Raw genomic sequence first — 19,079 nt, forward strand, 5'->3', positions numbered from 1 at the left:
AGGATGGCTGAGGTGAGAATCGAACCCACCTCTACTCAGTTGACCTCCCGAGGCTGATTGACCCCGTTCCAGCCCTCGTACCACTTTTCAAATTTCGTGGCAGAGCCGGGAATCGAACCCGGACCTCCGGGGGTGGCAGCTAATCACACTAACCACTACTCCACAGATTCGGACACAGTTCTTCAATCACAAAATATTATGACCGATTTGTCTGCAAGGTCTTCAGTAATTTTGGTCCTATTTTCACCGGTACATTCTGGTACATTTTCCCGCCTTCCCTAGCTTGTAGTGGGAAAATATCCAGACCACTATGAATGCTTCCTCAGGCACGTCCTAACTGCAGGATGGTCCACTTTATCTTCGGGGATATTTGCCTAAAATATTAATAAACTAGCAAGATACCCGTGCTTCGCTACGGTATTGTACTGAAATTTATAATTGAATGTTGTTTTAGATATATAATCAGCCGAAATTCGCGATCTGAATCGTTTTCTGCGAGAATCCGCCAAAATTCGCCATCTGACTCGTTTTCTAATAGATTACGGCAAGTTTCCTCCCATTTTTCAATCTTTCTTTCCAGCAATCGATTTCGTACTTCCCGGGCTAGGTCCAGGTATTCCACCCGGTCAGTTGGGTCGCTATATCTTTTCATATAAGCATTTTTAATATGGATCAAATCCTTCAGGAGATCCGGCGTGGTGTCTTCTTGGGTGCCTTGGCGGTGATGAACCCGCGGCGGGACTGCATTCTTAGTCATTACCCGTCAATGGCCCGTTTTCACCGCGGTCCGCACATTTGACGACGGTCCAGAACATTATTATTATTATTATTATTATTATTATTATTATTATTATTATTATTATTATTATTATTATTATTATAGATGTTCTGGACCCCACAGCAAGATGCAAGACCGCTACTTGGCGGTAAATTACATCTGCTGCCATTGTCATTGTTGAGAATGTGATCAGCATCATTGTCGCGCGTAGGCCAGTGTGCGGGATTTCTGGCGATACGAATAACATACTTCCGTGCATTATTGATCTTATTATAGAGGTGATCAATTGGACGATCAATCTCATTCCTATCGTTTATTTCAAATGTGTTTAAATTTTGATTCATATGCCAGGAGAATCTACTGTAATATAAGAACGTTCTCCGAAGGAAAAGATGGCTGTTGAAAACGAACCCAGGAAAGATTAAAAAAGATCGTTTTGTGATCAGAATAAGTACATCGGAAGTCTACAGCCTGTTTCCAGTCATTCGACAGGGTCAGGAATGGAATGAATAAAGCCCCATCTAGCGGCGACAGTAGGAATTGTGCCGGCTGCCGAAGCACCCCTGGGGCAATGATCGATGAATAACAAATGAAATGAAATATTAGACAGTGTTGCTGGAATGAATGATGACAGGGAAAACCGAAGTATCCGGAGAAAAACCTGTCTCGCCTCCGTTTTATCCAGCACGAATGTCACATGGAGTGACCGGGATTTGAACCACGGAACCCACCTGTGAGAGGCCGGCGCGCTGCCGCCTGAGCAACGGAGGCTCTTTATAAGTAGATTATGAACAGCAAAATCAATTGGTCTCACCTCCTTTTACACCCCACCGCCGTTAAGTTTATTTAATCCCCCACCCAAAAAAAATTAAAGAAGGAGTTTTTCCTTATGTTTAAAGGAGATTCCAAACCCCAATGTTCACGTCTATTACCTTCAGTTTTGAGATATAAGTATCCCCATAAAAATAATTAACTTTTTTCACTTCCTTTCACACTTCTCCCTTCTCCCCCCACTTAAGTGAATTTTCCGGCCAAAAACACTTGTTTCTTTAATAGTAAAGGATCTTCTAAATAGCAATTATCACGACTCTAACTTCTTCAGTTTTTGATTTATGTGTCCTCATGAAAGGAATTCAACTCCGTTCCACTCCCGCCCCCAAGATGGTTTTCCCCACAAAACGCGTTTTCTTTGTTTTTAAAGGAGATCAAAATACCAATTTTCACGTCCGTAACAATTTTAATTTTTATTAGATGTATGTATTCTCATACAATTCAAATAATTTTTGAATTCTTTCACCCCCCCCTTTCATTGGATTTTCCGAGAATACGCGTTTCTTTATTTTTAAAGGAGATCCCATATATAAATTATCAGTTCTGTAATATATTCAGTTTCTGAGATATATGTATCCTCATTAAAGGCATTCAACCCACTATTCACCCTTTTACACCCCTCCTATTGGGTTTTACAGAAAAAATGCCACGAAAAAATACGTGTTCCTTTATTTTTAAAGGAGATTCTAAATACCAATTTTTACATCTGTAAACTTTTAAAGTTTTAGGATATAGACACACTCATTTTAAAAATAACCCCCCTTTTCACCCCCCCATTATTTGGATTTTTCAAAAAAGAAAAAATACGTGCTTCCTTATTTTTAAAGTGGATCCCCAATACCAATTTTCAAGTCTGTAATATATTCAGGTTCTGAAATATAAGTAGCCTCATTAAAGGCATTCAACCCCTTTTTCACCTTTTTCCACCCTTCCTATCGGGATTTTCCGAAAACAAAAAAATACGTGTTTCTTTATTTTTAAAGGAGATTCTAAATACCACATTTTACATGTATAAACATTAAAAGTTTTGAGATATAGATACACTCATTTTAAAAATTCACCCCCCTTTCAACCCCCATTAATTGGATTTTCCAAAAACAAAAAAATACGTGTTTCCTTATTTTTGAAGGAGATCCCAAACACCAATGTTCAGGTCTGTAATATCTTCAGTTTCTGAGATATAAGTATCCTCATTAAAGGCATTCAACCCATTTTTCACCCCTTTTCACCCCTCCTAATGGGATTTTCCGAAAACAAAAAAAATACGTGATTCTTTATTTTAATGAAGATTCTAAATACCAATTTTTACATCTGTAAACTTTAAAAGTTTTGAGATATAGATTAATTGGATTTTCCAAAAACAAAAAATACGTATTTCTTTATTTTTAAAAGAGATCAAAAGTACCAATTTTCAGGTCTGTAATAACTTCAGTTTTTGAGATATAAGTACCGGTATCCTGATTAAAGGCATTCAACCTTTTTTCACCGTTTTTCACCCATCCTATTGGGATTTTCCGAAAACAAAAAAATACGTGTTTCCTTATTTTTAAAGAAGATTCTAAATACCAATTTTTATATCTGTAAACTTTTAAAGTTTTGAGATATATTTACACTCATTTTAAAATTTCACCCCCCTTTTTCACCCCCTTAGTGACGGAATATCCAAAAATCCTCTCTTAGCGAGCACCTACATCTTAATATGAATGTATCCCCAAAGTTTCATTTCTTTATGTCCAGTAGTTTTGGCTCGGCGATGATGAATCAGTCAGTCAGTCAGTCAGTCAGTCAGTCAGTCAGTCAGTCAGTCAGTCAGTCAGTCAGTCAGTCAGTCAGTCAGTCAGGACAAGTTATTTTATATATATAGATTGTTTTATTTTTCCATCCTTCATTTCCTTTGAACTGATTTTTAAACTGGCCTTAATTACAAAACATAGTATACAAATTACAAATTGAAGCTTATCTCTAGACATATTTTTGTTGGGCCCATCATGATATCGTATTTTTACTATACTCAAAAGCCCTCTTTTTTAATACTGCACTGTTTAGGAGCAGAATACTATGCACTTGTTAGCTGAACATGATTTAATTGCCCTTCACTTTGAATGTATTCGTCACATGAATCACGCCTTTTCTGGTATTACAATGTTCACACATTGACATAGGCTATTAGAACGGCTTGCCTGCGTAGAAGATAAATAACCAGCAATGTCCTCCGAGATTATACTTTTAGGAAAATAACAATTGGGGAAAGAAGTGGTTTCTTCCTGGCAGGGGTTCAATGAACCATTGAAGCCGCACCTGGTTACGGATATTTCTTTGATGAAAACAAAAGAACTAATTGTTCACCACACATTTATTTTGATTTTGTCTGATAAGATAAATTTTCCATTAGCAAAATCAGTAAAGATAGGTACAAGACGGCCGCTGGGAGCAATCAGGCAGTCCAGAAGTGTTGAATCCGCTGTGCGATCTCATTTTCTACCCACAGAATGAAGCTGGTAGTAGCGCGGGACGGGAAATCATTAAAAGAAGCTCGTTGGAGGGATTACCCTCACAATTCGTTCAGATGGACACAGTGTTCTAGTTAATCCACTTGCTGTTGCTACATCCCTGGTGACTGACGTGTGCGAGACAAGGTGAAATTGAGAGATTCGAGTAGAATTTCCCAGTCAGGCCATCTTTGTCAGAATAACAAAGGGTATCTGCTGTCCCTTACGACATTACTTTCAAGTTCTTGAGTGTAGGGATATATTGACATGGGAAAGTAGAAGAAATGAACAGGAAAAATAATAAGTGACTGCTAATATTTATTAGACGTAGAATAATTCCCTGTAATTTCAGTATCAGTTTCGACTGGTGAATGTTAAAAGGCTCCCACAAATAGACGCGATATTCATTTCGAGAGGACATTGGTTCGGGACAAGTGGACTGTTCACACTAGTGCGACAGTCCGGAATCTTTGATAACCAGCTGGTTGTAACTCAGACATTTTTGTACTTGTTCTTCCGCGAAACAGTAAAATGGATATCATTTCTGACAGGTCTCAGAATTTCCATCAGAACTTTCATTATATTTTCTGAAGTACGGTATCTCTGACCGAGCAAGTTGGCGGTACGCAGCTGTAAGTTTTGCATTCGGGAGATGATGGGTTTGAACCTCACTCTCGGCAGCCCTGAGGAGGGTTTTCCGTGGTTTCACATTTTCACACCAGGCAAATGCAGGAGCTGTACTTTAATTAAGGCCACGGCCGCTTCCTTCACAATCCCAGCCCAAAAACATATCCATAATAATAATAATAATAATAATAATAATAATAATAATAATAATAATAATAATAATATATATATATATTTAACACTGTCCCTTTGGCTGAATGCTCTGTGTCGCAGCCTTTGTTTCAAGAAGTCCTGGATTCCACTCACGGCTGGTCGCTAATTTTAGTCGATGTTACTGACTCGGGGACTGGGTATTTGTTTTAATATACACCTCTTCAGCATCACACACAGTTTTAACACACAACGCACGACTACCAAATACCATAATTTGTTTTGTTAGTGGTTCAACGTCGTACTAACACATCAAAGGTTTTCGGCGACAAGTACAGGAAAGCGTTTTGATTGGGAAAGAAGCCGCCATGGCCTTAAATAAGGTACAGTTCCACCATTCACCTGGTGTGAAAATGGGCAACAACGAAAAACCTCTTCAGGGCTGCTAACAGTGGGGCTTGAACCCACTACCTCCCGAATGCAACGTGACCCTAACGCACAGCCAACTCGCTAGGTCCAACCACCATTGATGAGGCAATAATGAATACAACATCCCCGCGTAAGGTTGTCGACAGGAAGGGCAACCCGTCCTAAAACTTGGCTAAGTCCACATGTTTGACAGAATTCGCTCCGGCGACCCCTCCAAGGTGCAGAAAAATCAGCGGATGAAGTAGAAGACGGAGAAGAAGAAGGAAAATAAAAACGTTGGGGTTTGTATATTTACCGTCCCTTCAACTGCTAACAATCTTTGGAAATTTTGTCACGCAAATTAGTTTGCCAAGTAGGAGGTGTAGTTTAGCCCGCTCTCCTGCAACGTAATTGGGAGTAACATTTCTTTCAGGGGGGTTCTAAGTGGCTGGCCCCTGGTGATTATGCAAATCTCATAGCAGAACTGTTGTCCGGGCTAGTATATACGTGTTTCTTGCTTCACTAAGTCTGCATTCTTACTCAGAGTTTCTCAGGGTGCATGCACCGGTGCATTGCGCGATGCAAGGTGCAAAAGATGACCCCTAGATTTTAAGCGACAGCACTCTCTCTCTTTCCCTACGCCTGTCTCGCTCCCTCCGCGTGCCTTCCCCTTCCTCCCTTGCTCTGCAGCGCTCCACCATCCGAGAAGAGTTGAGCCGTGCTTAGCCGAGTCGCCCCGAGACAAAACGCAGGTCCGAGCCGAGCCGAGTCGGGCCGATGCACGGTGCAAAGAATCTCCGCGCCTCGGTTTGCACGAGAGAGATTTTGGGTGTTTGAGAGTCCCTCTTCTGACCTATTAACGCCTAAAAATCCGGGTTCTATTCACTACTACGCAATTAAATCTTCTGACATGATAGGAATATAATACAGCATGTATCTAAATATTTTTAAATTATGGTAGCGTGTGATTACTTGGATCAAAACAAGGAAACGACGTTTATTGACCACATCACAGGAGATGCTCCAAGTTTCCGCCAAGAGGGGCCTCAACATAAACTGGCGAAGCCACTCGAAGATAAATGTCCTGTCGAACAGCTGGATAGGCGTTATAGGTATTAGATATTTATTGATGAAAACATTACAGGCTTTCGGCCCAAATACATGTTCCCGTTACAAAGAAGAAAAATGTAAAAAGGAAAAAATGAACTAAATATACCATGTGGACGTTCACATGGGTGGAAAACCGGGCCACATGCAAGCGCCACCCTAATAACTACTTTGTTCCCGTTACAATGAAAAAAATACAGGAGTTATAGATATGCTGTTCTAGGTTGTTGATGCCGTTGACTAAAGTAGGGTACACCACACGTCTGATAAGTCTACACAGATAAAAGTCCAGTGGGTTAAGGTCAGGAGATTAGGCAGGCCAATGCACTTGAATACGCCAGATACACGGTTGTGGGCAGGTGTTGTATAAAAACAGCGGCGTACAAACAAACTCAGGTGTGCTTGAGCCCCATCATGCACGAACGACGGGGTACGGCGAACTGCTAGGGGACCATGTTCTAGTAATACATGCAGCGTGACCCTCAAGAAGGTCAGATACGCTGGTCTATTCAGTCGCCGGGGTAGTTTATATGGGCTGATCAGTGGATCATGGATAATATCATACCACATCACAAATTGCGTCAAAAGCGCCGTTGATGATTACAACTATACGATGGGAATTTTCAATTGCCGGCCTGTGTGTGTGTTATGATAAAATCTGTTCCAAATGTGGCTTCGTGCAAAGCCTGTACCTCAGCAGCCACGCGTTGTAGGAAATCCTGCATGTTGATAGGGATGTTTTTTTTGTTGTTTTGATCCTAGGAATCATGCTCCCCTCCCCCAAAGTTTGTTACGGTTGCTTAGGTGTACCCTGAATGGCAGCCGACTGTGCAGGGATTAAAACCCGCAGACAAGAGGCGATCACCTAATCAATTACGCTGCTCAGTCAGTAAGGAAGTAAAGTGTTCCGTTAGTTGTGACATTTCTTCTGAAGTTCTTTGAGAACTGTTCGAAGTTTTTCCTGCTGTATTTATTAAATGTTAGGTTCAAGAAAACACTGTTACTTACATCAACATACTGCTCTTTGGCGCCATAATGGTGATGCTTCTTTCCCAACTCTTGGAGAAGTGTTTGAAGTTTTTCTGGTTCGTGTAGACGCGCCACAGCTTTCTGAACAAAAGCCATCACCCTGGAATATGAGAAAGATATTTAGTGAGGCAACGTATCAAAGAGTAGAACGCTTTAAAAAGTATCAAAATATTTTTGAGCTTACCCAATCATTGTACCTGCGGTTTTATAACAAGAACGCATTTATTTAATAACTAGCTGATTTACCCGTGCTTCGCTATGGAATTCTACATTATACACAAAAATCTATATGAAGTCCACGTTCAGGCTCCATCGCCATGGAGGTTGAGAAGAACTGGAAAGGAAAATGCCTAAAATGACATGCAAGTGTTAAATCCTCAATATTCGGGGTAGCTAGGCTGATTAGTGACAATACCAGTGACAGGTGGATTCGTGTACATCATATCCATAGCGCAAAGCGTAAATATATAGAGTTATAAGTTACTTTCATTATTTATTTGAAAGAGTCAGCTACTTCCCAGACAATCTCGGTTTTTACAAGGGGACAGTTGAATGCGAAACCAAATGATCTCAAACTAAAACTCTAAATCTACAAACGATTTCGTAAAATATAACCCCTTGTGGGTGGGGGATGCAGACGAAGAATACACCCACGGTATCCCCTGACTGTCGTAAGAGGTGACTAAAAGGGGGACCAAGGGATGATTGTATTAGAACCATGAAAATACCTGTGATTAATACAATCACGCGGGGAACACCATTACTTGTGACTAGTACCACTATGTTACGTACAAAATAGGTTTGTGATTAGTAGCAACGGAGGGTGAATCAGTATGGGTTTACCTGTACCCATTCTGAGAAACACCACGGGTCTGGGCAATGCCTGTGATCAGTATCACTATATGAGCGACACCGTGGGTCTGCGTTGCCTGTGAGTAGTACCCACTATGTGAGGAACACCACGGGAATACCGGCGCCCGTGATTAGTACACCTAGGTGAGGAACACCATGGGTCTACGTTACCTGTGCGACGTACAATACTTGTGAGTAGTACCATAATGTGTGGAACACCGTGTGTCTACGCTACTTTTGATTAGTATCTCAACATGACAAAATATACCATGGTTCTACTTTACTAGCGATAAGTACCATTATGAGGGGCTGTTGACCTGAATTTTGGACCCCTTTAGACAACAAGCATCTTCGATTCAGGATTGTGCTTTCGAAGCAGCCCCTTGGTCAGTAATACTACTGTTTATGATAGTTTCTGGGAAGGTGGGACATTGCGGGTCGGATCCACTGATTGCCTTAAATTCATATCCATCCATTCATTCTTCATCATCACGTTTTTTATTCTGGTCCGTAGATGATTTTGAACTTTTAAATTGTCAGTACGTTTCGTCCCATTTCGTACCATTAGGGGCCGATGACCTAGATGTTAGGCTCCTTTAAACAACAAGCATCATCTTTGAATATTGGATTTTCACGACTGCATTGTAATCGAAACCGACTTTCAACTTATTAGGTCGTGTTGCGTACAATTAGTACGCGCTGAAGAGATGTTAAGTACGGAACAAAAATGGCCAACCGGACACCAGTGGGATCCGAACCCATTTTTGTTCTATACTTAACATCTCTTCAACACGTACTAAATGTATGCAACGCGACCTAATAGGTTGAAAGTCGGTTTCGATAAGCATCATCTTCATCATCATCGTAAAATATCAATCAACTTTACAACAAGGAAATTACAAATATTCACTTGAAACAGGTGATACAAATCCTAAAATGAAGCATTCATGTAAGTACCCGAGCAGAGCCGGGTATGATAGTAAATAAAAAAAATGAAAATGAAAATCCACAGCCTGTTCCCAGTCGTTCGCCAGGGTCAGGAATGGAATGAATGAAGACCCCATCTAGCGGCGAGGATAGGAATTATTGTGCCGGCTGCGGAAGTCTGTCGCACTCCTCTGGGGCAATGATAAATGAGCGGCAGATGTAATGAAATGATAGTGCAGAGTGTTACTGGAATGAAATATGACAGGGAAAACCGGAGTTCCCGGAGAAAAACCTGTCCCGCTTCCGCTTTGTCCAGCACAGATCTCACATGGATTGGCCGGGATTTGAACCACGGAACCCAGCGGTGGGAGGCCGGCGTGCTGCCGCCTGAGCCACTGGAGGCTCAATAAAAAAATAAAAAAACCTGTCTACTTGAGTGGCACGAAGGAAGAATAACTCAAAAACAAAACAAAACAATGTTTTGAAGTATTTTCTATGCTTAGCAGTCTTATCACTGTACAAGCAGAGAGCGTTTCCGTCGGTGGCGGATCGATAGTTAGTGATGTCCCTGACTTCTTTTTGTATCCATCGTTGATGTCAATGGTAACAAAATGATTTAGTTAACAACACAGTGAATTAATTTGCAAAGGATTAAATCACTTGGTTTCAAGCTACATAGACTTCTGCACACTCTGTTGTCTATTCTATGAATTATGGGGACCTACCCAGAAGCACTGCCTTCGTGATGTCCAGGCCGTACTGTAACGAGCGCGGGAAAGCAATCAGGTGATCGTTAGGGGGGATGTTTAGCACATGAGTTAGTAGAGTAAAACATAGATTTTCGCAGTTTTATTGAAATTTTTAACGATGGCCGCGTGTTCACTCAGATATATGTGAGAATGAGCCGTCATCGACTGGATTATTAAGGGGAAAGTCGTTAATTAGTGAAGAAAACTTAGTGTGAGCGTGTATTTATGTGAAGCTATAGGTTAAGAAGATCGTTCTTCAGTGTTTTAATTTTGTAGTTTATCTGTGTAAAGTTATATTTATAGTGTAAAAATTAATTGAGTTAGTGCATTCTGTGTTTTATTGTTAACCACGAATTGTATATACTTGAATTAAGATAATCAGTGAGGGAAATCACCATGCCTAAGAGTTGCTGTGTGCCTGGCTGCAAAGCCAATTATAAACAAGGAGAGTACACTCCGGTATTAGTGTTTCCTTCTGATGAAGAACGAGTTAAGTTATGGAAGAAGGCTATTCCCAGGGGGAATTTATTAGTTAATCACAACTCAGTTGTGTGTATTAAGCACTTTCCTGAAAATCACATCCTGAGAGAAATAAGAGTGTCCCGTCCAGATGGTGAGTTAATTTTCTTTATTATGTCATAAACATGGGTAACATTAGGTAGGCCCTACATTTTTATGTAATCAGACCTACGGCTTATCTGAATTCGGTGTATTTAAAAATGCAAGTCTTATTTATGAGTATCACCGAGCTCGATAGCTGCAGTCGCTTAGCTGCGGCCAGTATCCAGTATTCGGGAGACAGTGGGTTCGAACCCCACTGTCGGCAGCCCTGAAGATGGTTTTCCGTGGTTTCCCATTTTCACGCCAGGCAAATGCTGGGGCTCTATCTTAATTAAGGCCAAGGCCGCTTCCTTCCCATTCCTAGTCCTTTCCTGTCCCATCGTCACCGTAAGATCTATCTGTGTCGGTGCGACGAAAAAAAAAATTAAAATAAATAAATTGTGAGTATCAAAAAGCAGTATGATTTATGTAAATTTTATCTTCTGACAGATTCAGATCTTATTTATGAATTACCTCCAGAAGTAAGATATCTGAATTTCCTAAATCGAGGGGCTTAAAGTATCCATCAGACGTTTCAATAGAACTTGGAATTGAGGTGTACAAAGTATTTTGTGTGTTAGTGTCAGATACATATAAGATGGTACCGGTATTTCTAAATTCAGATGATCCTAAGTGTGTCACAAAATCCCTGGCTTTGGAGTCAATGCAGTTGGCAGATTCCCTAGTCATTTGTGACTGCGGGAAGAAATTGGAAGACCTGGCCGGACAGTGTAGGCCTATATATATTTGGGTGAATATATTTTTAATGAATTCACACCGACTTGTGTATTCAACAAAGTGCTTCAAAGAGAGCAGACCTACTCCATACTGGTGTAACTTCCTGTAAGAGATCCAGGAAAGCTGCAGTGTTCATGGAGTGGAAACAGTGAGGTAATCAGAAATAATTTATGTTTGTAATAAATAGTAATGGTAATTGGCTGCATGTTTTCTGTCAGTGTGTATGATGTGAATGTTCCAGTTGACCAGAAATTGGATAAAATCGCAAGAATATGTCTCAAAGTGTTAGGCTGTACTCACGCAAACGAACGTATATACGCGAGAAATAGAACGTTACGGAGAAGAATATGCATTGTATGTCAGAATTAACAAATATTTGAGGATAGTTTTTGGTTTTATAAGGTGTTAACAGTCCTTTAAGTAATTTAAACGAGTGTGTTATTCAAGCGGAGCGTATGCGTATCGCCTTCAAGTCCCCCCCAAAGCGTGACGTCATCAGAGGTACAGTACGGCCTGGACATTACGAAGGCAGTGCCAGAAGCGGCCAGATACCCAGTAGGTGCTCTGAATGCTTACTTTAACACATAAACGCGTAATTTTCTGGCAAATCATTTCAGTTACGAAGAAAATGCTAGGCCTTTCTTCTAGAAAACTGAATTTCCTGGATATTTTGTGTTTTGGGATGGTGTTCTATCTAGAATTAGTATCATCAATTACTCGACACAGTTGTAACCATGGCAACCAGTATTGGTCGATGTATACTAAGTCGGTAGCGCCATCTTCTCACTGTGCGCTTTCTTCCTATAACTAAGAGCTTGACAAAATCTCGTATAAAGTGAATCCTGTTCCACTGCTCAGTCCAGAATTAAAATGCTTGAACTGCCCGGAAAACGAACCCAGGGGTTTGGAATAAGAGACCGACTCGCTACTCCTATACCACACGGATGGCTAATAATAATAATAATAATAATAATAATAATAATAATAATAATAATAATAATATGTTTACGAGGTCTAGAATGGCTTTTAGTCTCTCACAATTCATGAGCCTTACAATTCTTTTGTGGATAAACTCATTTTTCTGTCGGTTTTTTGAAACTCTTTATCTCCCTGTAGGTGGAGTTAAAGGATTATTATCTGTACCCGCTGCATGTCGTAAGAGGCTACTAAGAGGGGAACAACTAAAGAATATGTACTAACTCTTTCGTCCTCTAAGGCCAATGACATATCCATGATTCTGTTTTTCCGTGTTGTGGAAAACATGTACGATTGTGGAAATTTTCTGTTTTGGTTCTTAACAGATACGACATAAAAAAGCAAAGTCTTCTCCGTACAGGCCATGCAGGCACTTGGAAGGGGGGGGGGGGGAGGAAGGTTAAGGCTTCCACTATCCGTAACTTCGGCACTTCTGGGGTAGAGTGGTCAGCTCTACGCCCGGCCGCCTTTGTCCCCAGGCATTAACCTGATCCTCATTTTTGGTGTAGGCGGAGTGAACCTCAGGGCCATATGCACCTCCGGAACGGGAAGTCTCATTTCTTGAATTTTACGACTTCCTGACGGGGATTCGAACCCACGTCCTTCCGGGCGAACCGAGCACGCCTTTACCGCCTCGGCCAGGCAGCCCCTAAACAGATACAACGTGAGTTCAGCAAATAGTTACATATTTTCCTTCTTTCTTTCTTAATCTGTTTATCCTCCAGGATTGGCTTTTCCCTCTGACTCAGCGAGTGTTCCCACCTCTACCGCCTCAAGGGCACTGTCCTGGAGTGCGAGACTTTGGGTCGGCAGACACAACTTGAAGGAGAACCAGTACCTCGCTCAGGCGGCCTCACCTGCTATGCTGAAGGGTCCTTGTGGGGGGATTGGAGGATCGGAAGGGATAGTTAAGGTAGAGGGAAGGAAGCGGCAATGGCCTTAAGATAGGTACCATCCCGGCATTTCCCAGGAGGAGAAGTGGGAAACCACGGAAAACCACTTCGAGGATGACTGAGGAGGGAATCGAACCCCCCTCTACTCAGTTAATCTCCCGAGGCTGAGTGGACCCCGTTTCAGCCCTCCTATCACTTTTCAAATTTCGTGGCAGAGCCAGGAATAGAACCCGGGACTCCGAGGGTGACAGCTAATCACGCTAACCACTACAACGCCGAGGCGGAGAGTTACACATTTATGAACAACATTTTGAAATCATTATGTTTTGAAAAATACGAACAAGCCTATGTTTGAACTGAATGTCTAAGACATATCAGTATCAAATTCCAGTTCACTTAACCTGTAGTTCTGGCATGATTAAACGAGATACAATCCCACTTTAAGCTATTAAGCGGCATTGTGAACGTAATGTCGGAAATGGCATAATGTCCTTGAAAAAGGTTCCAATATTTATAGAAGATGCGGAACACAGAAAACAAACAAAGGAGATTAAGTCCTAATAAACAAACATTGGTAGCAAACCCAATATCTTAGACTTACGGATCCCTACCACTGCTATAAATGATCATGATGCCATAGCAAAAGAAGGCTTTAAGAAAAAATCAAAATTATTTTGTGGACCACTAAACAAAGATTTGATGAAAAGACTTGCTAAGTGTTACATTTGGAGCACAGCGCTGTATGGCGCAGAGACTTGGACATTGAGAAAGAAAGATGAGAGAAGATTGGAGGCACCAGAGATGTGGGTATGGAGGAGAATAGAACGAGTGAAAGGGGAAGACCAGGTAAGGAATGAGGCGGTATTACGAAGAGTTGGAGAAGAGCGAAGTATGTTAAAAATCATTAGAAGGAGAAAAATGAACTGGATCGGACATTGTTTGAGGAGGGACTGTTTACTGAAAGAAGGAATAGAAGGAATGGTGAAAGGCAAACGAGGAAGAGGAAGGAAAAGGTATCAAATGTTGGACAATATCCAAGGAAATAAATATTCAGACATGAAAAACTTGGCGCAGGACAGGCAACAGTGGAAGAGGTTCATCCCATGACAAGACCTGCCATAAGGCAGAATACCTAGATGATGATGATGATGATGATGATGTATACAACAAAAGACGGAAATACGTTCCTACATAAACATTTGTCGTATTCCTACTAGCGTGTCGTGTTCCGGTCTTATTATGTATTATGTATCTCGAATTCCGAGCACTTTGTCACGATGCAAATGCGAAACCATTGTACGTAGACAATTGATGCAGTGCATTGAGTGTGGCATTTGTACTGTGTCAACCAAGAACGAAGCACTGCGTACTTCAGATCACATTGGTCTCGCAGTCAGATAGGTTAGGGTAGTTCTAAAATGGCGTATGTTTTGTTGTAACACTGCAGTATTGTGGGTGGAAGGCTGCATTGCAATGGATGGCGGTCAGATCGAGCAACTGTTGTGAAGAGTAGATCAGAGACATTGGTGTTGCGACCAACCTTTAAATGTTGAAAACATTTCCCAGCAGACAAGGGACGAATGCTGCAGGGATGAAGGGACCGAAAAGGTTTCAAATTACGAATCTTGGATAGCTCTATTAAACTAATAAAAACGACAAACTTCGAAAAATCACTTCTGGCCTAAATGCAATACCAGGGATATAGCCTAAACTCGCTTGTTTCTTCACTCGTTTTCTTTTTTGATTCAAATCCTAGAAAAATTAACTTATTTACATAATTCTTTCTGTGATGTGTTCCTCGGTTCAATACCCTCAGGCGTTTTTTAATTTTTGAAAAAATGTCCACACCGAATGTAGTCATTAGGGCTTAAATGAAACACTCATTGACTCACATTAGTCACTGTGTGCATGTTGTGTGAATGGGATTTCTTTTATCTATTATGCACATCACTCATTATTATTATTATTATTATTATTATTATTATTATTATTATTATTATTATTATTATCATCATCATCATCATCATCATCATCATCTGTTTTCCCTCCAGGTTCGGCTTTTCCCTCGGACTCAGCGAGGGATCCCACCTCTACCGCCTCAAGGGCAGTGTCCTGGAGCTTCAGACTCTTGGTCGGGGGATACAACTGGGGAGAATGACCAGTACCTCGCCCAGGCGGCCTCACCTGCTATGCTGAACAGGGGCCTTGTGGAGGGATGGGAAGATTGGAAGGGATAGGCAAGGAAGAGGGAAGGAGGCGGCCGTGGCCTTAAGTTAGGTACCATCCCGCCATTCGCCTGGAGGAGAAGTGGGAAACCACGGAAAACCACTTCCAGGATGGCTGAGGTGGGAATCGAACCCTCCTCTACTCAGTTGACCTCCCGAGGCTGAGTGGACTCCGTTCCAGCCCTCGTACCACTTTTCAAATTTCGTGGCAGAGCCGGGAATCGAACCCGGGCCTCCGGGGGTGGCAGCTAATCACGCTAACCACTACACGACAGAGGCGGACTATTATTATTATTATTATTATTATTATTATTATTATTATTATTATTATTATTATTATTATTATTATTATTATTATATTTCCTCTTTGCATTAGTACTATTAGTATTGTCACACTAATTACCGCACTGATTTGTAACCTTGTCTTAGTGCACCTGCCCGTAGTTATATTTCCTTGGAGAATGACTATATTTAAATTTATGTATAAATTTTTAAATACCGAGCTCGATAGCTGCAGTGCGGCCAGTATCCAGTATTCGGGAGAAAGTAGGTTCGAACCCCACTGTCGGCAGCCCTGAAAATGGTTTTCCGTGGTTTCCCATTTTCACACCAGGCAAATGCTGGGGCTGTACCTTAATTAACGCCACGGCCGCTTCCTTCCCACTCCTAGCCCTTTTCTGTCCCATCGTCGCCGTAAGACCTATCTGTGTCGGTGCGACGTAAAACAACTAGCAAAAAAAAAAAAAAAAAGAATTCTAAATTTTAATTTTTTAAAGATGTTAAGTGTAAGACAGGGCCATCAGTTCTAACTTCCTCACGAATGTAAGTCAGGAATAAATAAATAAATAAATAAATAAATAAATAAATAAATAAATAAATAAATAAATAAATAAATAAATAAATAAATAAATAAATACACATTAGCGGCCGTAGTGGGGCTTAAGTGAAATAATTCATTGACTCATATTACCGCTCGTAGTGGTAGAAGAAGGCAAGCTGCTAATCTAATCGACCGGTTTAACGATGATTAAGAAAAGGATTGTCATTTTCAGGAATAAATAAATAAATAAATAAAATATTATCATATTTATTATATTTTATTTACCTAAAATTCGTAGCTCATATCCCTAGGAGGTTTTTGACTTTGAGTTGCTTGTCAGAAGGGCTAGAACCGTGGATTTTTTCTTCGTTTGCTGCGTGCTGTCTCGTCTCTAAATATTGAAACCTTTTCAAGGACAACCTGTATATTTTCAGGTCAGATTGTAAAATAAAACATCATTCCCGTTGAGTATGTTAGTGTACAATTTCACGATAAAATTCCGCCCACCTATTTACTCGTAATGCCATTTCAAAGGCAGGCAGATGCCATTTAAATTTTACATCGAGATTTATTTTATTCTTCATATGAATATAAATGTTCGTGTTTTATTTTACCGCAATTTCTTTCATGTTCTTTCGAAGAAGCAAAACCGTTCACCGTCTGTAAAATGCAGCCATAATTGCGTTAGAGAGGATTTCCTCCTCGCACGACAATCTCTTTTTCAGAGAGTCAACATTGCTCTCAAATCTGATCCGAGCCAACGTTTACTTGGTGTCATATCAGGCTCCGGTCTATCTGCTTCATCAAATGATCCATTAGCTACTAATGGATCTATGTTCTCATTCAAACGGGCCTGTGTAAATACTCGTCTCGCTTCCACATGTGTTTGTTTTAGCTCTCGAAGTTAACTGTTTCCTCAACAAATCTCACGTATCAAGTCCAAAAATATCTTGTGGGACAATTAGTAACATACGAAACTGTTTGTAAAGTCCGACTCGTTGGCTGAATGGTCAGCGTACTTGCCTTCGGTTCAGAGGGTCCTAGGTTCGATTCCCGACCGGGTCAGGGATTTTAATCGCTTCTGGTTAATTCTTCTGGCTCAGGGACTGGGAGTATGTGTCCGTCCCAACTATCTCCTCATCATATTCAGACAACATACTACACTGCTAACCACCACAGAAACACGCAATAGTGATTACATCCCTCCATATAGGGTTGACGTCAGGAAGGGTATCTAGCCGTAAAACAGGGCCAAATCCATGTGTGTCGCAGTTCGCACCCGCGACCCTACAGGTGTGAGAAAAAGCGGCAACAAAGGAAGAAGAAGAAACTGTAATGTCATTTAACATTACTTGGAACTGATTTCATGTAAGTAAGCAAGTGAGTGAGTAAGTAAGTAAATAAGTAATAAAACCGAGCAAGTGGCCGCGGGGCTTGGCTCAGGAAGCTATCAGCTTGCATTTGAGGGATAGTGGGTTCGAGCCCCACTGTCGGCAGCCCTGAAGATGGTTTCCCGTGGTTTCCCTGATGTTGCAGGGAATCGAACCGACCGTATCGTGGATTTAAACCTTTATTGGTTAATTCCAACATCTCGGGGGCTGGGTGTGTGTGCCGTCTTAGTTATTAGAATTCGTCATAGGTAGGGCCCCATCCTCACAGACATGGCTTCAGCTCGGAAGGCCTGTACCAAGCCTCTTCGCAGACCACACACCATTATTAACGTAGTGACCAAAGATTACCTAGTCTGTGAAACTGTTGTTGGCACTATTATAATGTAAAGTAATATAATTCTCTACCATATCTAGGGTTACCTTTGTGAGGTACTAGTGGATCCAGGAAGGAGCTGCCTGGCCAAGGCGGTAAAGGCGTGCTCGGTTCGTCCGGAAGGACGTGGCTTCGAATCCCCGTCAGGAAGTAGTAAAATTTAAGAAATGAAATTTCCACATCCGGAGGTGCATATGGTCCTGAGGTTCACTCAGCCTACACCATAAATGAGTACTAGGTTAATTCCTGGGGTCAAAGGTGGCCGGGCGTAGAGCTAACCACTCTACCCCATCAGCTGCCGAGGTTATAGATAGTGGAAGCATTTACTTTTCACCCCTCCAAGGAACTTCATGGCCTGTATGCAGATGACTTGGCTTTTGCATTTTTGGTTCCAGAAGAGGAATCTTTAAAATGTACATGGCTAAAATTCCGTACACTCGAAATGACTATGTTAGTTTCATGAAAAGTTGCTAGCCGAAAGTTGCTACTGTCTTAACTTAGTGTCACAAATGCAATTCACGCATGCACATTTAATTACCAGGCAGTTACGAAACCTACTGTCGTCATATAAACTAGCCTTAACAATGAAGTAGGAAAAGAATTATAACATCATTTTTAAAAAAAACTGTGATATATTCCGATAGGGGAAAAATACTTCGCGAGATTCTGGAGTTTCTACAAAGACTAGAGATTCGTGAATAAAAAGTTAAAAACAGCAGAGACCATAACCTGATTTATCATCATCATCATCATCATCTGTTTACCCTCCAGGTTCGGTTTTTCCCTCGGACTTAGCGAGGGATCCCACCTCTACCGCCTCAAGGGCAGTGACCTGGAGCTTCAGACTTTGGGTCGGGGATACAACTGGGGAGAATGATCGGTACCTCGCCCAGGTGCCTCACCTGCTATACTGAACAGGGGCCTTGTGGGGGAATGGGAAGATTGGAAGGGATAGACGAGGAAGAGGGAAGGAAGCGGCCGTGGCCTTAAGTTAGGTACCATCCCGGCATTTGCCTGGAGGAGAAGTGGGAAACCACGCAAAACGACTTCCAGGATGGCTGAGATGGGAATCAAACCCACCTTTACTCATTTGACCTCCTGAGGCTGAGTGGACCCC

At 41.4% G+C, this 19,079-nt stretch overlaps 1 protein-coding gene across 1 annotated transcript in view; it reads right to left on the reverse strand.

Moving 5' to 3' along the window:
• The window catches only part of LOC136880855 (neuroglobin-like), a 552,523-nt gene that overhangs the window by 87,019 nt on the left and 446,425 nt on the right, over positions 1–19,079 (reverse strand). Inside the window, exon 3 of the mRNA XM_067153396.2 lies at positions 7,399–7,519. Within this exon, the coding sequence (XP_067009497.1) occupies positions 7,399–7,519 (121 nt within the window). The remainder of the gene's footprint in view (positions 1–7,398; positions 7,520–19,079) is intronic.

This window comes from Anabrus simplex, chromosome 9, assembly GCF_040414725.1.
Source record: "Anabrus simplex isolate iqAnaSimp1 chromosome 9, ASM4041472v1, whole genome shotgun sequence".
Taxonomy (NCBI): domain Eukaryota; kingdom Metazoa; phylum Arthropoda; class Insecta; order Orthoptera; family Tettigoniidae; genus Anabrus; species Anabrus simplex.